The 25075-nt window shown below is 46.7% G+C and overlaps 1 protein-coding gene across 1 annotated transcript in view; it reads right to left on the bottom strand.

Annotated features, from left to right (window-relative positions):
- Positions 1-644: 644 nt before the first annotated feature.
- Positions 645-25075, bottom strand: part of LOC117870588 (scavenger receptor cysteine-rich domain-containing protein SCART1-like) — a 56846-nt gene continuing 32415 nt past the window's right edge. The window contains exons 3-6 of the mRNA XM_034757788.1: positions 5946-6260; positions 5395-5700; positions 1077-1394; positions 645-997 (exon numbers count right to left, since the gene is read on the bottom strand). Coding sequence (XP_034613679.1) covers positions 645-997; positions 1077-1394; positions 5395-5700; positions 5946-6260 — 1292 coding nt within the window. The remainder of the gene's footprint in view (positions 998-1076; positions 1395-5394; positions 5701-5945; positions 6261-25075) is intronic.

The raw sequence follows: 25075 nt of genomic DNA, 5'->3' as shown, positions 1-25075 counted from the left end.
TTCAGCTTCCAGCCACTGACTCTTGTTCTGCCTTCCTCCATTAGATTAAAGAGCCCTTTAGTAAGTGTATGTTCTCCTTGTGAAGGAACTTATGCACTGTAATCAAGTCACCTCTTGATCATTTTGATAAACTAAACAGATTCAGCATCTGAAATCTCTCACCCTAAGGCTTTTATTCAAGCCATCACATCACTTTTGTGGCTCATCTCTGCTCCCTTTCCAATTTTTGTGGACATCAGAATTGGACACAGTATTCCAGTATCTGTCTCACCAGTGCCACACACAATAGTAAAATTTAGTCCCCACTCCTACTCTCTGCTCCTCTGTTTACACATCCAAGGTTCGCATTACCCCATTTTACCACACAGAGCACTGGGAGCTAATGTTCAGTTATTTCTCCACTAGGACCCTACATCCTTTTTCAGTCATTGCTTTCCATGATACAGTCTCCTTCAGATACCTGAGACACAGCATTCTAACATTAGGGAAATCTTGCAATATCTCCAATATCTCTGGTGGGAGCTGAGGACTTTCTAATGGTGACCCTGGTAGGTAGTAACACAAGGGAAAGGGAGGCAGAGACAGCCAGGGAAAGTATCATTCTCAGCAATCTCCTTAAACATCTGCCCTCTCCATTAAATCACCTAATAACACAGCTCACGAGAGCATTCACAAAACAGACCTGAGCAGAGAACTCCCGCGTCCTCTTTGTGTCTGCAGTTGTGCTGGCCCCAGCCCCTGAAAGGACATGCCCAGAGATCGAATTCATTCCCCGAGCAGTTCACATCATCCAGCCAGATCTGCCCGAATCCTTGCCCATAATGAGCAGAGACAGTTGCATTGATGGCATGTCCACATCCCAGTTGTTTGCAGACGACACTGGAGTCCGGTAGGTCCCAGAAATCATCACAGACTGTCCCCCAGCTGCCGCTGTAATAAATCTCCACTCTCCCAGCACAGCGACCTGTCCCATTCACAAGTCTGATCTGCCTGCTCCCTGTGGGGATAGATCCCAGCTGTTAATATGTATTTTCCTACTGAACAGAGAATGTTTGTGAGATCTGGAAATGAATCACCTGAACAAACGACACCGACATCTGCAGCGATTCCTGCCTGGGCTGACTCAGACATGGAGTTGTCACAGAGAGTCAGACGAGTCTCATTTCCTGCACACTGGACCCTTCTCAGCCCCACGGGGCCTGTTCCTTGCTCAGACTTAGGGGGGTTAAAAGCTTTCTCCGCGACTCCGCACTGGAGCTCCCTGCACACCACGCTGGCATCATTCATGTCCCACTGGTCATCCAGCACTCTGCTCCACACACCACGGAGGGAAATCTCTACTCTCCCATCACACCGGCTCTCTCCATTCAGCAGTCTGAGTGATTCAGAACGACCTGGGCTCAGGAGAGATGGGAACTACACTGAATAACACTCCCTGTTATACAATAGAAATAATACAGAGTATGCATGAAATTATGGACTGTTTCTAAAGAAGAAGGTTATCACCCAGTGATCAGAGCGTGTCACAGTGTTAAATGGAACAACCTCTGTCAGAAGAAACTTTCTCTTTTGAATCTCTAAGTGAAGCTGATATAAGGATTGTTGTAACACGCTGAGTTTGCCAGAGGGACTTGCCAGCAGACCCTGTAAATGAGTGAGCGAGAGAATTCCTGCAGATTACTGATTGGGAAAATAGTCTCTGTGTGTGGTGGTGGAATGGCTGCTGAGGTTTGTAGTCACTTTATCCAGGCTTAAATGCCTGGAAGCCAGTGAATGGTGTCTGCACAAGCACTTAGCAGGTGGGTTGTGAATGATTTAGTCAAGTTTGCCTTGAGGGAGTTTGGCCAATGGAAGAGCAGGGCTCATGATGGTCAGAAACAGGTTATTATTGGTAAATTCCCTTAGTTCCCTCTGATCTTTGCTCAGTAGGTGGCAACTTTCTTGGTTCACCTGGGTCCAGTGCAGGAGCTCCCAGTGTGAGATAGTTCCTGACACTGGTGGTTCTGACTGGAGCTGTCCCCTGAAGTGTGGTGTTATAATTTAATGGAGATATCCCATCTCCTAGAACTGGAAGGGACCTTGAAAGGTCATCGAGTCCAGCCCCCTGCCTTCACTAGCAGGACCAAGTACTGATTTTGCCCCAGATCCCCAAGTGGCCCCCTCAAGGATTGAACTCACAACCCTGGGTTTAGCAGGCCAATGCTCAAACCACTGAGCTATCCCTCCCCCCATGTTTATCTATGAGCCCAACGTGAGATTCCAGCTGATCAATTCACACAACAATAAGCAGGCTGTGTGTGGGGAGGGGAAGGGGACGTTCTCTGTTGGTGAATATTGTGATGCCCCCACTGGCCGCGGTTCGCCATCCAGGGCCAATGGGGGCGGCGAGAAGCCGCGGCCAGCACATCCCTCGCCCGCACCGCTTCTCCCCACCCCCATTGGCCCGGGACGGGCGAACCGTGGCCAGTGGGGGCCGCGATCGGACAAACCTGCCACGACAGCAGATAAATAAAACTGGCCCGGCCCGCCAGGGTGCTTACCCTGGCGAGCTGCGTGCTGAATGTTGCCGACCCCTGGGGTAGAGAGTAGATTTGGGGCTTTCCAGGTAGGCTCATGGATATAACTGGGTACCACAGCCCCTCAGGAAGGCCAGATGGGATCATGGCAGATGGAGCTCGTACGGAAGGGACCAGGTGTTTTTCCTTAGAAAGGATTCTCCTTCCAGCAACTGTGGGGAGAAATCAGCATCTTCATGTGCTGAGGAGTTCCCTTCGAGAACCAGGGTATGGGCTGGGTAGCTAGTTAAGAGGGGCAGGGCAGGCTGCAGGGAATTCAGTTAGGAATGCAGGTAGCAGCATCTGTGAGAAGCAGGAAAACTGTGAGGTGAATTGCCCCCAAGGTATAAAGGTATCAGCTGTGAAGAGGAGAGTAGACCTCTGTTGTGAGTGCTGGGCAGGGCCCTATAGGCTTAGTTATGGTGTGTAATGGCACCAGTGACTCTGGGCTCTGTGGGAGATAGTCCTGGAAGCTACAGTACATTATTAGGAAGAAGGTTGAAATCCAGGGCTTCTGAAGTAGGTTTCTCTGTAAGGACCCCAGTTCCAGCAAGTCAAGAAGCCCTATGGAGACTCTGTATATGGATTTGAAGATGGGTCAGAGAGGGGAGCTGGAACTTTATTAAGCAGGAAGGGTCCCTTTGGTGAGGGGAGAAGCAGATGATCACAGTGGCCTCTTTGGGTCTTAAAACTGCGGATCTATAGACTCAAGAGACGGGCTCCATTTAGTCACAAGGGAACCAGATTGGCTGGTCATTAAAATTAAGTTTTCTAGTGAATTATTTTCCTGCAGGGCCCTGGCCACTTTCAGTGCCCAGGATGGATAAGTCGGGGTTGTGCAGCATCAGGCTGTGCCTGTATGACCCCTGCCTCATTCACTTTAGAAACTGGAAGGCCTGAAGAGAACAAGCAGGGGAGCGTAGGAAGAACTAGGATGATCTTGTTAAGAGCAGTGACTGTCATTCAGTAGAGCTCAGTTCTGTTCCTGCCTCTGCTACAGACTTCACAGGTGATGCTGAGCAGGTCTCTTAAGCCAATTTTTATGGGGTCTGATTTGCAGAAGTACTGAGCACTCACAACTGCTGCTAGGGTCAAGACAAAATGTGGATGCTCAGCTCTTCTGCAGTCAGGCAGTGGGATCGGGTGGAACGAGCACAGGGCTGCGAGTCAAAACACTTTGTTTTATCCTGTCTCCGCTGCTGAGTCACTGGGTGGTCTTGGTCAAGTCACTTTGCTTATCTCTCTCAGTTTCACCATTTGTAAAATGGAGCTAATAATAATACTTACCCACCTGCTCCCTGGAGTTTGGTGAGGGTTTATTAATGTCTGTAGAGAACTTTGAACACATGAAACTCTTCAGAAATGGTGAGTATTCTGGAGTATCATGCCCTGAGGGTCTCAGGTTGCTGCCCAATCACCCCAAATAAGTAGCGAGTTTGGAATTTTGGCTTTAATCATTGTAAGTAAAATTTTCAAAAGCAGCTAAATGATGTAGGAGCCTAAGTGCTATTTTCAGAAGTGACTTAGGCAGCAAGAGGGGGAAGTCTGCATGGTTCTTGGGCTCCTACATTACTTGAGAAAATAGGATTTAAGTCTCTAAGTCACTTAGGCATTTTTGAAAATGTTATTCTTGGGCTTCTAAGTGCCTAAGTCACTTTTGAAATGGGCATCATAAGAGACTGCTATCTCCTGGGGTGTTATGAAGACAAATTCATTAATGTTTGTGGTGCACTCTGATACTGGGGGTAGGTAAGAATAATAGGACGTATGCATGCAATTAAACTGTATCATAATGTATATGCAGAAGGGAGGGTGGGGGACTGAATTAACATTATATAGGTAACCTTAATTCTGTTTTTTTCTAAATCTTGTGCCTTTGGCTTTGACTAAATGAACTAAATAATGCTGTTTATTTTTTTTTTTTATAAAAGGTAAATATTAGAGCGGGTCAACCACTCAAAATTTTTCCTGTGAAGTATTTCAAATGCAGTATTTCAATTTTTAAACAGATCCATGATATTGGCATGTGGAAATGGAATGAGAACTTTTGTTTAGACTCTAACTAAAATGTTGATTAATTTCAACGTTTGGGAAATGAAACATTCAATTTTCTTTTCCAGTTTTTGGATTTACAGGTTTGCCACTTCCTCCCCCTTTCTATTTTTTCATACAATCAGAATATTATGATTAGAAGAGACCTCATGTGGTCATTAGTCCAATCCCCTGCTAATCTTTTCTTCCACTGTAAAAAGTTAGAAAAAGAAAGTAAGAAAGCCGGGGTGGGGGTGGAGGGATTTTTAGAGTTTTTTCAATTGGAAAGGTGTGAAAAAAGTAAAAAAAGCTAAGTGAGTGAAAGCACTACTTTCTCTGTAGTGTGCTACCAAAAATATCCTCAGGAGAAGGGAAATGGTGATTTTCAGCAGTTTATAATTCAGCCAAACCTGGAAGGCATCTCACTGCACTAGAGAAGGCAAAGCTTCCAGCAATCAAGGAAGGTGCGAGAGCTTCACAAGAAGGTGCGGAGAATATTTTATAATAGAAAGTGTGAAGCAACCTCCATATTGGGAGGACAAAGTGCTGCCCCTGCTCCTCTGCCCTGTGTAAGGACAGAGTTGCTGATGTTTTTACTGGAGAATCCAGGGCTTCCCCAGGTCACAACTATTCTTTTGTGATAATATTATTTACTTAAATTTTATCTTTAATACATTTACTAGTATTATACGTGCTTTAGGATCTAGCTCCCCCTCCCCTTGCTGTGTCCTGAGGTTCCCCTGCTCTGGGGGCAGTGTCACACACTGAGGGGCCGGTGTCATTAATCCAGCATCTCTCCTGCACTTACCTGAGCAAATCACACTGGCATCATTGTCGTGTGAGCACTGAGAGGCCCCCAGGGCAGTAACAGGGCAATGGCTCAAATGGGGTTCAGTCCCTTTGCAGTGATATGTGTCTGTCCAGACAGAGCCGGTTCCTTTCCCAAAATACGCTTCTCCTGGGACTGATTCAGCGAATCCGCAGTCGAGCTGATGACAGAGAACGTTGGCATCTGGTAAATCCCAGCGTGAGTCACAGAGGGTTCCCCAGGCACCAAGAACCTGGATCTCCACCCTCCCTGAGCACGCTGTGCTGCCGTTCACCAGCCGGAATCCTGTGTACCCAGGGGAGAAGGGAGAAGGGGTTTAAAGAGGGAGGCTTGGAGCTATTTTATATTAAATAACAAAGAAAAGGAAAGTCAAGGGGATTGAGCCCATCCCCATTATATTGGATTGTTGAGGTTTTACTAGAAGCCGATAGCAGCTCTATTATCCCAGCTCCCTACAGAGTGAGATCGTTTTATTGCTGCACTAGAATACACAACACTGGGATTTTAGAGACATTGTGCCAAATTCTTACGTGAGCATATGGCACTGGCATCATTTGCATGTGAGCAAGTCTGACTCCCATGTGATTTCCTGGGACAGTACACATGGTGTGACTCATTCCCTACACAATGGAATTCCTCAGGCCAGATTGGTCCATGTCCTTCTCCGAAGTGAGCTCCTCCTGGGATAGATAGAGCTGTTCCACACTGTAGTCCATTACAGATAACACTGGCAGCTTTGAGATCAAAGTGTGCATCACAGATTGTAGCCCAGGTGTCTCCACGTCTTACTTTCACACGTCCTGAGCAGGCATTGTCCCCTCCATCCAGCTGGAGCTCAATGTGTCCTAGAAAGCCAATGAAGTATGAAAATTACAAAGGAGCCTTAGGGAGTTAGGTGTTGCACTGCCCTAGAACTTTGGCCAAAAGCCCGTCCTGGTGCAGTGGGACAGTGCAGGCAGCAATTAGAAATAAAAAAAAAAGTACAACAAATGGAAAGAGGGGAATTCAGTAGCAATTGATATACATTGGAAGCTATGAGATGTAGAAATCGATAAAGGAAGCTAAAGCTATCATGGAAAACTCCATAGTTGGCAGGGCAAGGAACAATAATGACAATTTTTAAAGTATATTAGGAGCAAAGACAAACAAACAAACAAATCCTAACAAAGGTGTTGGCCCATTACAAATGGAGATGGTAAAATAGTTTATAATGATGCAAATAAGGCAGACGTGTTCAATAAACATTTCTGGTTTTGGATAGAAGCAGGATGTGTTTTCATACTATGTGAGGAGGGTGTACCACTCTGCAATCCATTGGTAACTAAGGAGGATGTTAAACAGTATCTACTACAGATAAACTTTTTTTAAAAAATCAGCAGGCCTCAATAGCTTATCAAATCTCGGAATAAATAGAAATGTAGGACTGGAAGGAACCTGACGAAGGCAGATAGTCCATCCCTCCACACCAAGACAGGTTTAAGTATACCTAGTCCATCCCTGATAGATGTTTGTCTAACTTGTTCTTAAAAGTCACCAATGACGTGTGTGACAGGTTCAGTCACAGAGACCCCCTTGGGACTTTCACCTGATGTTCTGAAATTAACTCTGAGCCTGTTTTCCCTGCCAGTTGGGACTCCACAACCCTGCCTTGTTGAGCCACACATGCTAGCCTGCTGCAACACAGACCAATGTATAAAAAGTAGGATTTAAGTGGTTTCAAGTAATAACAGACAGAACAAAGTAAGTCACCCAGCGAAATAAATAAAAAACACGCAAATCTAAGCCTAACACATTAAGAAACCTATCACAGGTAAAATCTTACCCTCAGAGATGTTCCAATAAGCTTCTTTCACAGACTAGACTCCTTCCTAGTCTGGGCCCAATCCTTTCCCCTGTTATAGTCCTTATTAGTTCCAGCAGACATCTTAGGTGGAAAACAGGGGCTCTCTCATGACTGGCATCCCCGACTGTCCTGCTCCTCCCCTTTTTATAGCTTTGGCACAAGGCGGGAAACTTTTGTCTCTCTGGGTCCCTACCCCTCCTTCTAAATGGAAAAGTACCAAATTTAAGATGGATTCCAGTATCATGTGACATGGTCACATGTCCTGTGAGACCTCATTCTTCATTACCCACAGGCTGGCCCACACATACACAGGAAAGCTTGCAGGTAAATAAACCTTCTACATGCAATTGTCCTAGTCAATGGGAACTGTCCAGATTCTAAACCACCATTAATGGCCCACACTTTGCATAATTACAGTAGGACCTCAGAGTTATACTTCATATTTGTAGCTTCAGATACAAGAATGATACATACATTCAAATAGGAGAAATATATTCAGTAGGTTATGACTTTTGTTATGATACCTTACAACAGATCTTTTGTATAAAGCATATTCCAGTTACATCATATTCACGCTCATAAGCATATTTCCATAAAACATATGGAGTGCAACATCACAATGGGGATTCCACAACCTCCCTTGTTACCCAGTACTTAACTATCCTTATAGTTAGAAAGATTTTCCAAATATCTGACCTGACTCTCCCTTGCTCCAATCTAAGTGGATTAATTCTTGTCCTACCCGTCGTAGAGAGAGAGCCCAAAACTGGACACAGTGCTCCAGCTGAGGCCTCACCAGTGCTGAGTACAGCAGGACAATTACCTCCTGTGTCTTACTTAGGACAAATCTGTTAATAAAATCCAGAATGACATTTCCTGTTTTCAAAACAGCATCACCCATTTCAGTCTCTGATCCAATATAATCCCAGAATATTTTCTGCAGTACTGCTGCCTAGTCAGTTATTCTCCATTTTGGATTTTTTGCATTTGATTTTTCCTTCCGAAGTCTAGTACTTTGTACTTGTCTTTACTGAATTTTAATTTACTGATTTCAAACCAATTCTCCAATGTATCAAGGTCACTATGAATTCTAATACTCTCATCCAAAGAGCTTGTGACCCCTCCCAGGTTTGTGTCATCCACACATTTGATGACTTGATTCTCTACTCCATCATCCAAATCATTAATGAAAATATTGACTAGTACCAGGCCCAGGAGAGTGATTTTTTTATGTATCCATAGGAACACCGTGACCAGAGAGAAAAGTGTTAAAGCAACTAAAGGCCAACAGGCATATGTCTTACCTAATCCTCATCTGACGAAGTGGGTATTCACCCACGAAAGCTTATGCTCCAATACATCTGTTAGTCTTAAAGGTGCCACAGGACTCTCTGATGCTTTTTACTAATCCTCATAATTTCCCTCAAAACCTAGGCTGGCCCAACCTATCCCAGCTACCCCTGCTTCTGGGGACTGGGTTTCAATCTCCTTCCCTGCAGACCCTGCCTCACCCCCTCTGTTCATCAGGGCTCCCCTTTTCATAGTTCCCAAGCTCTTTGTTTAATTTTCCCACTTGAAGGGCCCCTCCCCTCTCCCAAGCTAGCGGGGTTGTGCCTGGCTTGGTCAGAGGCAAAAGTTGAAAGGCCTCGACACCTGTATTGTCAGTTAAGTACCAGTGACTGGGTTCTCTGTAGCCATTGTCTGCCTTGCTGGGACACGTGGGGAGCTCCAGCGGGAGTTACTCTTTGAAAGCTGGTAGTACCGGTAAATGGTAAAAGAGCAATAAAAGAAACAGAGGTAACACATAATATACATAAACATGCAGATATCTCCCATGGTCTTCACAGGGGTCATAGTGGACAAGAAACTGAACTAGAGCTCCCAGGGTGATGCTGTGAAAAGGCTGAGGTGATCCTTGGAGGTTTAAACAAGGGAGCAGTGAGAAGAACTGGCTGAAATGCAGGATTTCCAGCTCACAGGAAATTTTGCTATTTCAAAACTTCCTGTGAACCAGAAATCCTCTCAACATTTCTTCTGAAAGCACCAACACATGGTGTGTCCGACATGAAATTTGCTCCCAGGGACACCAGCAGATGCTGAGTGACACTGACATTCTTGTCAGTTTCACCAGTGCTAAGAGAAAAACAAAAATGTCAATTTCTCTCAGTTACCGCTGGGGCTCCCAGGGTCTGTGGCTCTTGGGCAGCCTAGCCATGCAGACTGCCTTGGACTGGGGACCCTGGGTTTCCAGACTCGTGGGCCAGATGGTATCCCAAATAGCCCACTGGCCTGGGAGCCTCAAAGCTCTGGGGTCCCCAGTCTGGAACAGTCTGCAACGCAGGGCTGCCTCAGAGCTGCAGACCCTGGGAATCGGGATCCCATCCCAAGATTTCTATTTTCCCTACTGTGGAGCTGGGAGATGAGCCCTGGTTAAAGCGGGGGACAGAAGCAACTTTGTCTGTAGAAAGTGCAAGCTGGTCTCCATATTGGAAGAGAAGGTTCAAGGTCTGGAGAAACAAGTATCAACCCCGCATTGCATAAGAGAAAATGAAGATTCCTGGACAGATGTCAAGATATGCTTCTGCGGGCACAACAGTCTGAAGAATCAGAGCAGGCTGAGCAGCGGGGACAGAAGGACGTTGAAGAAAATTGGTAGCATGTGACCTCCAGAAGAAGAAAGAGGAGAGTCCACGTACCAGCAATGCAGATACAGGTGAGCAACCATTTTCATGTTCTCTCCAGAGGTACTAATGTGGAGAGTGGATTAGATGGTACATCTGAGGGAAGGAAGCAGAAGGCGAATCCACCAATTGGAAGGCATGAGATGCACTGTCCGAGGGATGGGGGTTCCACAACCGCCACTCCCAAGAGAAGGTGGTGGGTGGTGGTGGTGGTTGGGGAATCCCTCCTCAGGGGGACTGAGTCATCTATCTGCCATCCCGAACAGGAAAGCCGGGAAGTGTGCTGCTTGCCAGGAGCTAGGATTCACGATTTAACAGAAAGTCTGCCGAGACTCATCAAGCCCTCGGATCGCTACCCCTTCCTGCTTCTCCACGTGGGCACCAATGATACTGCCAAGAATGACCTTGAGTGGATCACTGCAGACTACGTGGCTCTGGGAAGAAGGATAAAGGAGTTTGAGATGCAAGTGGTGTTCTCATCCATCCTCCCTGTAGAAGGAAAAGGCCCAGGTAGAGACCATCGACTCGTGGAAGTTAAGGAATGGCTACGCAGGTGGTGTCGGAGAGAAGGCTTTGGATTCTTTGACCATGGGATGGTGTTCCAAGAAGGAGGATTGCTAGGTAAAGATGGGCTCCACCTAACAAAGAGAGGGAAGAGCATCTTCGCAAGCAGGCTAGCTAACCTAGTGAGGAGGGCTTTAAACTAGGTTCACCAGGGGAAGGAGACCAAAGCCCTGAGGTAGGTGCGGAGGTGTGATACCAGGAGGAAGCACGACCAGGAGAGTGCAAGATGGGAGGAGTCCTGTCTCATACTGAGAAAGAAGGTCCATCAGCGAGTTATCTTAAATGCCTATACACAAATGCAAGAAGCCTGGGAAACCAGCAGGGAAAACTGGAAGTCCTGGCACAGTCATGGAATTATGATGTGATTGGAATGACAGAGACTTGGGGGGATAACTCACATGACTGGAGTACAGTCATGGATGGATATAAACTGTTCAGGAGGGACAGGCAGGGGAGAAAAGGTGGGGGAGTTGCACTGTATGTAAGAGAGCAGTATGACTGCTCAGAGCTCCAGTATGAAACTGCAGAAAAACCTGAGAGAGTCTAGAAGTGTGAGGAACAAGGGTGATGTTGTGGTGGGAGTCTGCTATAGACTACCAGACCAGGGGAATGAGATGGACGAGGCTTTCTTCAGGCAACTAACAGAAGTTACTAGATCACAGGCCCTGGTTCTCATGAGAGACGTTAATTACCCTGATATCTGCTGGGAGAGCAATACAGTGGTGCACAGACAATCCAGGAAGTTTTTGGGAAGTGTAGGGGACAATTTCCTGGTGCAAATGCTGGAGGAACCAACTGGGGCGGAGCTCTTCTTGACCTGCTGCTCACAAACAGGGCAGAATTAGTAGGGGAAGCAAAAGTGGATGGGAACCTGGAAGGCAGTGACCATGAGATGGTCGAGTTCAGGATCCTGACACAAGGAAGAAAAGAGAGCAGCAGAATACAGACCCTGGACTTGAGAAAAGCAGACTTTGACTCCCTCAGGGAACTGATGGGCAGGATACCCTGGTAGAATAACATGAAGGGGAAAGGAGTCCAGGAGATCTGGCTGTATTTTAAAGAATCCTTATTGAGGTTGCAGGAACAAAACATCCCGATGTGTAGAAAGAACAGTAAATATGGCAGGCGACCAGCTTGGCTTAATAGTGAAATCCTTTCTGATCTTAAACACAAAAAAGAAGCTTACAAGAAGTGGAAGATTGGACAAATGACCAGGGAGGAGTATATATATATATTTTGCCAGACAAAAGGCATTATATACATTTTAAACAGGCAATTTAATACAGGTATTTAACAGGCTGGAAGCCCCCCTATCGGCTCCCCTATGCCCCCCCCACCCGCTGGCAGACCCTGCAGACCAGCGCTCTCCCCCTGCTCCCCGCGGCTGCTGCCCATGGCGGTCAGCTGTCTTTACGGCATTCGGGAGGCTGGGGGGAGGAGCGGGGGTGCTGGGCGCAGCCTCCTCCTTCCCTCCCCTGACTTCTGCCCACAGCAATCGGCTGGTTTGATAGCTACTTTCAACTACTTGAAGGGGGGTTCCAAAGAGGATGGATCTAGACTGTTCTCCGTGGTACCAGATGACAGAACAAGGAGTAATGGTCTCAAGTTGCAGTGGGGGAGGCTTACGTTGGATATTAGGAAAAACTTTTTCACTAGGAGGGTGGTGAAGCACTGGAATGGGTTACCTAGGGAGATGGTGGAATCTCCTTCCTTAAAGGTTTTTAAGGTCAGGCTTGACAAAGCCCTGGCTGAGATGATGTAGTTGGGGATTGGTCCTGCTTTGAGCAGGGGGTTGGACTAGATGGCCTCCTGAGATCCCTTCCAACCCTGATATTCTATGATTCTATGACTCCGTTCTCCATGGCAGGGTTGCCCTGGAGCTTCAGACTACAGAACACCAGAGTTTCTGGTGCTGGGGCAGTCTACATGGTGCAGCTATCCCAGAGCAGCTGACCTGAGAAGACTGGGGTACCTGGCCCTAAGGCAGTCTACATGGCAGGGCTGGCTGGAGGGCCCCCAAGCAAGCTGGAACTTAACCATGCAAGTTTCTGCCATAACCCAGCCTGTGGTCTGGAGAAAGTTCATTGCACCCGACTCACTTTCATGGGAAATGTGGAATTCAACAAACCAGCATTTTCCTATGAATCTCCATTTTGTTGGATAATTTCTGACCAGGGACATGATTTTACCTCTGTATACAGCATGGTGAGACTGCTACTGCATCCAGCTGTGCTGTCCACATTTTAAGAAGGATATTTTTAAAAAAATGGAAAGGGTGCAGAGAAGAGCCACAAAGATGATTTGAGGGCTTGAAAATATGCCTTGCAATGAGAGATTCCAGAAGCTCCATCTGTTTATTTTTAACAAAGAAGACCAAGAGGTGACGTGATTATACTGTATAAGTACTTTAGAGTATAAATACTTGTGCATGGACAAAACACTGGTAAGTAGAGGCCTCTTTATTCTAGTGGAGAAAGGCAAAACAAGAACTAATGGGTGGAAGTTAAAGCCAGATAAGTCATATTAGAAGTAAGCCATATATTTTTCATAGTGAGGGCGATTAACCATTGGAACAAACTAAAAGAGAAGCAGAAAATTATTCATCTCCTGAAGTATTTAGATGAAAACTGGATGCCTTTCTCGAAGATGTGCTTTAGCCAAACAAAAATGATTAGATTCAGTTCAAGAGTAACTGGATTAAATTCTATAGCCTGTTACCCAGGAGACCAGACTAGATAATCTAATGCTTCCATCAGCCCTTAAAATCTATGAAGCTAAGTAGCTAAAAGGAAGTTAAATTTGTAAAGCCGAGCACTCAAACATTCAGAATGACACACTCGTGCTGTCCTCTGTAACCTTAATTAGACCCTTTTGTATTTGCATTGTGCTACAGCCTTTAATTACATGATCAAATGCTATTTTTGCCCCAGGACCCCTGCCCCATTCAGTGCACAGGACACATGGTGCTGACTGAATGGGTGGATGGTCAATAGCTCTTTTTATACTCATTGTTCAATGTGTGGCCCCAGCCCCTATGTACTGCACGTCATCCAAACTGAACTCCCAAAACAGAATTGTTCATTTCCTTATAGGCTTTTCTATGGCTCATGTCTATGGCAGCTGAGTGCTTCACAAACATTAAAGAATTTCTCTATACAGCACCCCTGGGAGGCAGGGAAGTGTTGTTATCTCCATTTTACACATGGGGAACTGAAGCCCAGAGACACTATGGACAAAATGATCAAAAGTGTCGACTGATTTTGGATGCCCAGCTTGAGACACCAGGTCCTGATTTTTCAGAATCCTTAGCATTGTACAGCACTTAGTATGTTCAGAGCACAGCACCCACTGACTTCAGTTTACAGCAGTGAGTGCTCAGCACTTCTCCAAACCAGACCCCCAAGGTTACAAGGGGGCCACCCATAAAATGAGGAACACACAATTAATGACCACCTGGGAAACTTTTGGTTTCAGCGACTTGCCAAGCATTGCATAGGAACTCTATGGCAGAGGCAGGGATAGAATCCAATTCCTCAGGGCAGCATTCACCTGCCTTAACAAGAGACCCTCCTTTCCATTTCTGCAATCCCCTGCCTCATACACAGCACACTGCACAGTTTCTGCAATAAATGAGGCAGGGGACCTACAGACACCTGCCTCCTTCACTCCACAGCCCTGATTCAGAGCACTGTCTGTCCTGTGCACAGAATGAAGCAGGGGTCCTGTTGAGAAAATAGCATGTTATCATGTAATGAAAGACTGTATCTTAATGCATACGTACAAGTGAGCCAAAATAAACATTTGGTTTCAGTGACTTGCCAAGGATCACATAGGAACTCTGTGGCAAAGGCAGGGATAGAACTCAATTCCTCATCGAGAAAATAGCTTGTTATCATGTAATTAAAGACGGTATCTTAACACATATGTACAGGTGGGCCAAAATAAAGTTGCAAAGACAACTTTAATTCTGCCATTTCCTTGTTTTTTACTGCTCAACTTTGCAAACTTAATGTGCCTTACAAGTAAAGCTTTGTGCATAATTCCCTAGGTTTTTAAGAAAAGCAAACTGAAAAAAAACAGACCTAAATGGCACCTGAACCAAAAGTCTTGTTTCCATTGGGCGGGGGAAAGCACCAGTGCATTAATCTGTGCCAGCCTCTGCTCAGCCGGGGTGACTTCGTACCTGCAGACAGGCTCCTTGAGACTATCCAGTGAGTGATGATGGGGGGGGGGAGAGTGAGTGACGGAGGCAGGGCCTTGAGGGGAAGAGGCAGAGAAGGGGCGGGGCCTCAAGGAAAGAGTTGGAGCAGGATTGGAGGAAGAGGTGGAGAAGGTTGTGGCCTTGAGAGGAAGAGGCAGGGCTGGGGGTAGGGACTTAAGGATCCAAATACTAGCCATTAGAAAGATGACAACCCTGTGACACCCACATGGGTCATCAGCAGGGTTGTAACCTTTAGATCCACCACAGAATCCACTGCCACTTGAGCTAATTAAGTAACTGACAGTAGTAGTAGGTTGTCATCCCCTTTGTGGACCAGCACTAGAGGGGGATCAGAAAATTTTGCTGAAGGGTTTGACACATATTTGCTGACAGCAGGGGAATGGCAAAACTCAGGGATGCTGTGTTCCATTCCAGGCTCTGGAGAGGTGTGTGTTCTGGTAGTGACAGACCCTTCTTCCCCTGTTCCCCCAAACCTAACCCCTTCCGCCTCATCCCCTCCAAGCTGTCCCTGTCTCAATCCTGTCTCTTCTCCATCCCTTGCTCTGTGTCCCAGTCCTATTCTTCTTGTCTACCCAGTTCCCGTCTCCACTTCTCAAGCTTCTCATTCTCGGTCCCAGTCTCCTTGCCAAGCCAGTCCTGGACTTCACCTCTGGCTTCCCCAGCCAAGTCCCAGTTTCCCCCCTGTTCTCTGTGCTGCCCCTCCCCTCTGGGGTCCTCATCTGATCTCTTTCTCATAGTTATCCTTACCTTGAGTTGTCCTGTCTGCCTCAAGCCCCAGTTTCTCTCCATGGATGCCTCATACAGTCTCAGGGTTTCTCTCTACACACACTTAGTTTGTGTCAAACTGGGGTGTAAATTTTCCTCGCACTAGCCTGCTGCACACTGAGTGTCTGTGTGGAGCCTGCTGCTGTGCATTAACATTTCCCTAATGCTTGGAAATGGGATAGATCAAAGCACACAAGGGAACTGTTAGGGCTTCTCTTCGCTACCACACTAAATCAGTGCCACTGTATCGATGCAGCGGTGCCGATTTAGCGTGTTTGGTGAAGACACATTACGTCGATGGGAGAGTGCTCTCCTGTCGACATAATTAGTCATAGACTCATAGAATATTAGAGTTGGAAGAGACCTCAGGAGGTCATCTAGTCCAATCCCCTGCTCAAAGCAGGACCAACACCAACTAAATCATCCCAGCCAGGGTTTTGTCAAGCCTGACCTTAAAAACCTCTAAGGATGGAGATTCCACCACCTCCCTAGGTAACCCATTCCAGTGCTTCACCACCCTCCTAGTGAAATAATGTTTCCTAATATCAAACCTAGACCTCCCCCACTGCAACATGGGACCACTGCTTCTTGTTCAGTCATCTGCCACCAATGAGAACAGCTCAACTCCATCCTCTTTGGAACCCCCATTCAGGTAATTGAAGGCTGCTATCAAATCCCCCTTCATTCTTCTCTTCTGCAGATTAAATATCCCCAGTTCCCTCAGCCTCTCCTCATAAGTCATGTGTCCCAGCCCCCTAATCATTTTCGTTGCCCTCCACTGGACTCTCTCCAATTTGTCCACATCCCTTCTGTAGTGGGAGAACCAAAACTGGATGCAATACTCCAGGTGTGGCCTCACCAGTGCTGAATAGAGGGGAATAATCACGTCCCTCGATCTGCTGGCAATGCTCCTACTAATATAGCCCAATATGCCATTGGCCTTCTTGGCAACAGGGACATGCTGCTGACTCATATCCAGCTTCTCATCCACTGTAATTCCCAGGTCCTTTTCTGCAGAACTGCTGCTTAACCAGTTGGTCCCCAGCCTGTAGTGGTGCATGGGATTCTTCCTTCCTAAGTGCAGAATTCTGCACTTGTCCTTGTTGAACCTCATCAGATTTCTTTTGGCCCAATCCTCCAATTTGTTTAGGTCACTCTGGACCTATCTCGACCCTCTATCGTATCTACTTCTCCCCACAGCTTAGTGTCATCTGCAAACTTGCTGAGGGTGCAATCCATCCCATCATCCAGATCATTAATAAAAATTTTGAACAAAACCGGCCCCAGGACTGAACTCTGGGGCACTCCGCTTGATATCGTCTGCCAACTAGACATCAAGCCATTGATCACTACCCATTGAGCCCGACAATCTAGCCAGCTTTCTAACCATCTTATAGTCCACCTCATCGAGAGGCAGAAGCTATGCTGGTGGGAGAGTGTCTCCATCTGATATAGTGCGATGTAGACATTGCTTTAAGTCAATGTAAGTTAAAGTGCTTGCAGGGAAAGGGAGGCAGTATTTTCATAGTAGATTTACACCCCAGCTTGCCACAAACTAAATTTCATGTAGATCTGCTCTCAGTCTCCCCCACCTCACCCTGGCTGCTTATTCCAGTCTCGTCGCCCAGTTAGACTCCCCCTACACCCTGGCTCCTGATCTGATCTGTTTTTCCTCACTCACCTCTAGTTCCTCCCCACTGGTTCCCAGTCCCAGACTCCTCACCCAGTCAGTCCCAGTCTCCCCAGTTCCAAATCTCCTTGCTCAGCAAGTCACAGTCTCTCCCCACCCACTCCCTGTCCTAATCACCCTGCCTAGCTAGTCCTAGTCTCTTTCCCGCTCCTCCCAGTCCCAGTCTCCTTACCCAGCCAGTCCCAATCTCCCGCTTTCTCACCCAGTCCCAGTTTCTCTCCATCCACCAGCCTCCAGGCACAGAATATTCCCCCTGCATCCTTATCCTCATCGACTTTCTCTTCTCACCCTGGTCTGTGTTCAATTCAGGTAGCCTCCTCCCCACACTGCCTGGGCTCAATAGGTGGAGACAGTCTCCCACATCTCAGTTCTAGTGCCTGGTGCCACTCTGGCCCACAGCAGCCAGGAGCATAATTTCAGCAGAATTTTATTGGTTACACATCTTGCCACTGCTGCAATCCCTGTTTGGAGACCATCACCTTGTTGCGGTTAAGGGGCTTGTGTGCTCCAATGATCCTCAGAGCTATGCTTTCGGGAGCTTCATTTTTCTTCAAATTTGGTATAATAAGAAGATTCTGGAAGACTTGAAAAATGCCATCATTGTTATCATCTTTGAAAAGGGAGATACGTTGGAGTGTGGAAATTATTGCCTTGCTATCTACAGCAGGGAAAATTCTCACCCGTATCCTCTTAAACCGATTACTTCCACTTGCTAAGTAAATATTGCTGGAATCTCAGTGCAGTTTCAGCAATATTGACCATCCCGCAGGACAACCGACATGATCTTTGTTGCCCACCAAATCCAGGAAAAGTCTTGGGAGCAAAATCAGGATCTGTACATGGTCTTCATCGATTTGATAAAGGTCTTCGACTCTGTCAATCGCGAAGCCCTGTGGAAGGTGCTGGCCAGATTTGGCTGCCCTCCAAAATTTATTAAGGGCCTAAGGCTTCTACCTGATGAGATGACTGACACCATTCTCTGTAATGGCCTGGAGATGGATCCTTTTGTCATGAAAACTGGGGTTAAGCAAGGATGTGTTATTGCTGCAACCCTGTTCTCCATCTATTTAGCAGTCATTTTGGTCCTCATTTAAAGACCGCCTCCCCATTGGAGTTGACATTCAATACAGAATGGATGGGCGGCTTTTTAATCTTTGATGTTTCCACTCAAAGTCTAAAGTCCTCAGAGAGTCCATTACCATTCAGGACGCTGATGATTGTGCCATCCTCACGCACACTGAGAATGACCTTCAGGCCACACTGGATTTTTTTGCAGAAGTTTACCAAAGCCTATGACTCTCACTCAATATTGAGAAGACTAAAGTGCTCCATCAGCCTGCTTCAGGCCTTGCACAAAACCAACTACACTTCACCACTGAGGGACAGACTTGGAGAGAGTTGAGGACTTCTGTTACCTCGGTAGCCAACTTTTGCAAAATGGAAAAATTGACAGTGAGATCCAGTACAGGATCCAGTGCACAAGTGCTTCCTCTGGGAATCTGTTCCAACGCATTTTCACAGACCGTGACCTACGGCAGAACACTAACATCCAGGTCTATGAGACAATTGATATTCCTACATTCCTTTATGGATGCGAAACATAAGAACATATAAGAATGGCCCTACTGGGTCAGACCAAAGGTCCATCTAGCCCAATAACCTGTCTTCCGACAGTGGCCAGTGCCAGGTGCCCCAGAGGGAATGAACAGAACAGGAAATCGTCAAGTGATCCATCCCCTGTTGCTCACTCCCAGCTTCTGGTAAACAGAGGCTAGGGACACCATTCCTGCCCATCCTGGCTAACAGACATTGATGGACCAATCCTCCATGAATTTATCTAGTTCATTTTTGAACCCTGTTATGGTCTTGGCCTTCACAACGTCCTCTGGCAAGGAGGTCCACAGGTTGACTGTGCATTGTGTGAAGAAATACTGCCTTTTATTTGTTTTAAACTTGGTGCCTATTAATTTCATTTGGTGACCCCTAGTTCTTGTGTTATGAGAAGTAGTAAACAACACTTCCTTATCTACTTTCTCTAAATCAGTCACGATTTTGTAGACCTTAATCATATCTCCCCTTAGCTGCCTCTTTTCCAAGCGGAAAAGTCCCAGTCTTATTAATCTCTGCTCATAAGGAAACCTTTCCATATCCCTAATCATTTTTGTTGCCCTTTTCTGAACCTTTTCCAATTCCAATATATCTTTTTTGAGATGGGGTGACCACATCTGCACACAGTATTCAAGATGTGGGCATACCATTGATTTATATAGAGGCAATATGATATTTTCTGTGTTATTAGCTATATCTTTCTTAATTATTCCTAGCATTCTGTTTGCTTTTTTGTGCTGCTGCACATTGAGTGGATGTTTTCAGAGAACTATCCACAATAACCCAAAGATCTCTTTCTTGAGTGGAATCAGCTCATTTAGACCCCATTGTTTTATATGTATGTGCATCACTTTGCATTTATTAACATTAAATTTCATCTGCCATTTTGTTGTCCAGTCACCCAGTTTTGAGAGATCGTTTTGTAGCTCTTCGCAGTCTGCCGGGGTCTTAACTATCTTTAGTAATTTTGTATCATCTGCAAATTTGCCACCTCACTGTTTACCCCTTTTTCCAATCATTTATGAATATGTTGAATAGGACTGGCCCCAGAACAGACCCCTGGGGGACACCACTATTTATCTGTCTCCATTCTGAAAACTGACCATTTATACATACCCTTTGTTTCCTATCTTTTAAACAGTTACCAATCCATGAGAGCACCTTCCCTCTTATCCCGCGGCAGCTTACTTTCCGTAATAGTCTTTGGTGAGGGATGTTGTCAAAGGCTATTCTGAAAATCTAAGTACACTATATCCACAGGATCCTCTTGGTCCAGATGCTTGTTGACCCCCTCAAAGAATTCTAGTAGATCGCTGAGGCATGATTTCCCTTTACTAAAACCATGTTGTCTCTTCCTCAACAAATTATGTTCAGCTATATGTCTGACAATATTGTTCTTTATCATAGTTTCAACCAGTTTACCCAGTACTGAAGTCAGGTTTACAGGCCTGTAATTGCCGGGATCACCTCTGGAGCCCTGTAGCGGAGCAGTTACCCCACTCCAAAGCAGCAAGCCTAGGCTGATTGGGGAATCTCAGCTGGCCCTGATAAAAGGACTATGAGCCAGGAGCTAGTCACTCTCCCTCCAGCTTCATAGAATATTAGGGTTGGAAGGGACCTCAGGAGGTCATTCAGTCCAACCCCCTGCTCAAAGCAGGACCAATCCCCAACTAAATCATCCCAGCCAGGGCTTTGTCAAACCTTAAAAACGTCTAAGGAAGGAGATTCCACCACCTCCCTAGGTAACCCATTCCAGTGCTTCACCACCCTCCTAGTGAAAAAGTTGTTCCTAATATCCAACCTAAACCGCCCCCACTGCAACTTGAGACCATTACTCCTTGTTCTGTCATCTGGTACCACTGAGAACAGCCGAGCTCCATTCTCTTTGGAACCCCCTTTCAAGTAGTTGAAATTAGCTATCAGAGGGAGAAGGACCTAGCTGCCTGGGAGCTGAGGGTGCAGGCAACAGAGCAGGGCTGGGGAAAGGCGAGAGGAGCTAGGGAGCTCCCGCCTGGCAACTCCTCAGGCTGCAAGCCTTGTGGAAGGCCAAACCAGGTACTGGGGTTGCAAAGGCTACAGCCCAGGGATTAGGCAAAGGCAGCAGGTTCAAACCCCCCTTTGCCAATGATGAATGGCTTGTACACTGCAGTCTGCCCCAGTGAGGGGGGGCTAGATGGTGACTGGTAGTAGCCATAGACTGAGGCGAGGTGGGGATAGAGGGTTGGGGGTTCCTTGGGGAGGGGAGACCCAGAGCTGTGGGGGTACTGCTGAGGGCAGAACCCACAGAAAAAGGGGTACCGGGGTCTGGGAGGGACACGAAGGCCAGCGACAGGCGAGACACCGGCCAGCAGAGGGCACTCCGAGTGCTGGATGAGCTAATTCCCAGGAGAACCAGCAGGAGGCACCGCAATGGTGAGTTGTCGCATCGGTACAAACCCTTTTTAAAAACTGGCATGAATTAGCTATCCTTCAGTCATCTGGTACAGAAGTTGATTTAAATGATAAGTTACAGACTACAGTTAGTAGTTCTGCAGTTTCACATTTGAGTTCCTTCAGAACTCTTCAGTGAATACCATATGGTCCTGGTGACTTATTGCTGTTTAATTTATTAATTTCTTCCAAAACTTCCTCTAATGATACCTCAATCTGGGACAGTTCCTCAGATCTGTCACCTAAAAAGAATGTCTCAGGTTTGGGAATCTTCCTGACATCCTCAGCCATGAAGACCTAGTCAAAGAATTCATTGCTTCTTTTACTTTGTTGTTTAACTAGGGTGGCTCTTTTTTGGTTCTCTTACTATGTTTTTTTAATTTGGGGTATACATTGAAGGTGAGCCTCTATTATGGTGTCTTTAAAGAGTTTCCACGCAGCTTGCAGAGATTTCACTTTTGGCACTGTACCTTTTAATTTCTGTTTAACTAACCTCCTCATTTTTGTGTAGTTCCCCTTTCTGAAATTAAATGCTACAGTGTTGGGCTGCTGTGGTGTTTTTCCTGCCACAGGGATATTAAATTTAATTATATTATGGTCACTATTACCAAGCGGTCCAGCTATATTCACCCTTTGAACCAGATCCTGTGCTCCACTTAGTACTAAATCAAGAATTGCCTCTCTTCTGGTGGGTTCCAGGCCCAGCTGCTCCAAGAAGCATCTAAGGTATCAAGAAACTTCATCTCTGCATCCCGTCCTGAGGTGACATGTACCCAGTCAATATGGGGATAATTGAAATCCCCCATTATTAACAGCACCTCAAGTGTCTGGAGAGGTACCACCAAAGATGCCTCGCTCCACTAACACCAGGATCCTCATTGAAGCCAACGTCACCAGCATTGAAGCAATGATCCACACTCACCAACTCTGCTGGGCTGGACATTGTGTGCAGATGCCAGACTCTCGCCTCCCAAAACAAGTCTTCTACTCTCAGCTCACCCATGGTCAGAGATCCTGTGGTAGTCAGAGGAAATGCTACAAAGACACACTGAAAGCGCATCTCAAGAATACACATGTGGACATCACAAGCTGGGAAAAGCAAGCCACCAACCAACCCCAATGGCACCACATCCTCTCTCAGGCAGTAGCCCGCTTTGAGGAGAAGTGCCTTGCCCTCGAAGCTGAAAAGAGAGAGAAGGAAGGAAAAAGAAAGAACTTTCTCCCAGCAGGCAGCTGACCCATCAGGCAATGTCTGTACCTACTACAGGCAAATCTATGGATCCAGGATTGTACTCCTGAGTAGTCTCAGGACACATATGTAAATTTCGGGTAGAGATCATCCTCGAATGGAGGGATTACTGATGATGGCGATGCTGATGCTGCAACCAATGAGGCTGTGGGCCTGCAGACCAAAGCCTACTTCACTGTGCATCCCTGATTCATTCCCAAGGCACCATCCATCCTGTGCACTGACTGAGGCAGGGACCTTGGCGAAGGAGAATGTTTTGGCAAAGACTGGGATTAATCCAATGGGAAATCAGAAGTGAAATCTGGACGAGAAGGGGTTGAGAGAGACAAGGTGGATGAGATACTATATTTTATTGGATCCACTTCTGTTGGTGAGAGACAAGCTTCTGAGCTTACACACAGCTCTTCTCTATAAGCTCAAAAACCTTGTCTCTCTCACCGACAGAAGTGGGTAGAATAAAAGATATTATCTCATCCACCTTGTTTCTAATATCCTGGGACTAACGTTGCTACAACAACACTGCATATAAGAAGACGACTGTCACTTTTTGGAAAGTTTTCTAGTATTCTGTCAGGACAGCATGTCTCAAAAATCACTGGGTGCAGAAACATTACAGCTCCCGTATGTGTTTGTTCTCAGTGATATCTAGTGCACAGGGCAGTTTGTAGATGGCTGACTGGTTATTTCTGGAATAATTCTGAATGGGCCCAATTCTGAGTCCTTTATTCTGTTTCTACTCGGTCGGTACAAAGCAAACTCACATTACAGTCAATAGCTGCCTGCCTGAGTAAGGAACCCTGGGTTTGGCCCTAGGACCTGGGCTTGCACCTCTATCCAGGGAAGATGGGGATTAGTGACAAGAATGGACATAACTATAAGGATCATGGAAAGACTCGTCCTCCTCTCCAACCTTCAGCACAGTCACGTGGAACTACCCTGCCAGCACAGCAGGGGTTAAAGGGAGCCTTTGGGCCCAGCTAGCCCCACCCCGCTATACATGCAGCCAATGCCAGGCCTGGGGGGAGAAAAGGAGAGAGCCTGGCTCAGTTGAGGGCTGACTAGTGAAGAGGCAGGAGCTATCCGCCTCCCTACCTGAGGGGAAGGGTCACTAGCCTGCCAGCCGCGTCAGCCACCAGGGAGTAAGCACTGTCTCCCCAGCCAAGGGGGACTGTGAAGGAGACCTAGGAGCCTCCAGCAACTGAGATAACTGGGTCCCTGTAGCCCAGAGGCATTGTGGGGGTCAGTCTCACCAAACTTATGGCTGCCCCACCTGAAGGAGCCTGGGACGAGAGGGCACTATGGGGTACAAGCCACCCAGCAAACAGTACTAGAGGGGCCTTGCCCCAAACAAAAGGGACAGTGGTAGGAAGTAGCTCAGGGAAGTGGATTTAGATCCCTGCTGGGAGACCCTTTTCCGGGGTTGATGCAGGCAGGAGGACGCTGTGCTGGGACCTGGTGGAGAGGGAGGGTCTGGGTTTCCCTACCCCATTGCCTAAAAGACTGAGGCAAATTGGCCTTGAAAACAAGGGACTAGAGGTCAGGGGCACCAACCACTAGGCAGCCCGGCCCTTCAAGTGCCCTGTTACAAACCCAAACTGTATTCCCACTGCAAACGTGCAGCTCCAGCTGAGATGTAGGCGCAGCGTTACAGAAAGGTGGACAGAGGGACTTTTGCTCTCATACCTCTTTGTTTGTGTGCAGCTCCCTCCTCCTGGTGAGGTTCAGAGGAGAGGGACTCCCTGCTGTGCACTTGCTAGATGTGCAGCACAAGGCATTGCAGTTGTTATTACCAGGTTAAGGAATTTACAGTGCTGAAGGTCAATCTGTTTTCTGCAGAGTTTCAAAATCCTGACAATGAAGCTCATTTTTGTAAAGTTCCTGCCGAAAACACCGTTTTATTTTGTAAAAATATTAGGAAATTGCAGGTGTAAGCACTGTCTGAATGAGTTCTCCCCTGACAGCTAGCTCGGAATGGGAAACACTTCAGGAGCAAACTGTATTTACATTAATTAGAACTGGTGTCCCAATGTCATTAGCTGGTGTCTCAAATAGCCAGCTGGCCTGAGAGTCTCAAAGCTCTGGAGTCCCCGGTCTGGAGCAGTCTGCAACGCAGGGCTGCCTCAGAGCCGCAGACTCTGGGAATCGGGATCCCATCCCAAGATTTCTAATTTCCCTGCTGTGGAGCTGGGAGATGAGCCCTAGTTAAAGCGGGGGACAGAAGCAACTTTGTCTGTACAAAGTGCAAGCTGGTCTCCATATTGGAAGAGAAGTTTCAAGGACTGGAGAAACAAGTATCAACCCTGTGTTACATAAGAGAAAATGAAGATTTTCTGGACAGATGTCAGGATATGCTTCTGCGGGCACAACATTCTGAAGAATCAGAGCAGACTGCACAGCAGAGACACAAGGACGGTGATGAAAATTGGCAGCATGTGACCTCCAGAAAAAGAAAGAGGATCATCCACGTACCAGCAATGCAGATACAGGTGAGCAACCATTTTCATGTTCTCTCCAGAGGTACTAATGTGGAGAGTGGACTAGATGGTACATCTGAGGGAAGGGAGCAGAAGGAGACTCCACCAATTGGAAGGCATGAGATGCACTGTCC

Source organism: Trachemys scripta, unplaced genomic scaffold, assembly GCF_013100865.1.
Source record: "Trachemys scripta elegans isolate TJP31775 unplaced genomic scaffold, CAS_Tse_1.0 scaffold_45, whole genome shotgun sequence".
Taxonomy (NCBI): domain Eukaryota; kingdom Metazoa; phylum Chordata; order Testudines; family Emydidae; genus Trachemys; species Trachemys scripta.
Note: the sequence above shows the minus strand (reverse complement) of the source record. Positions and strands in the feature narration are given on the sequence as shown.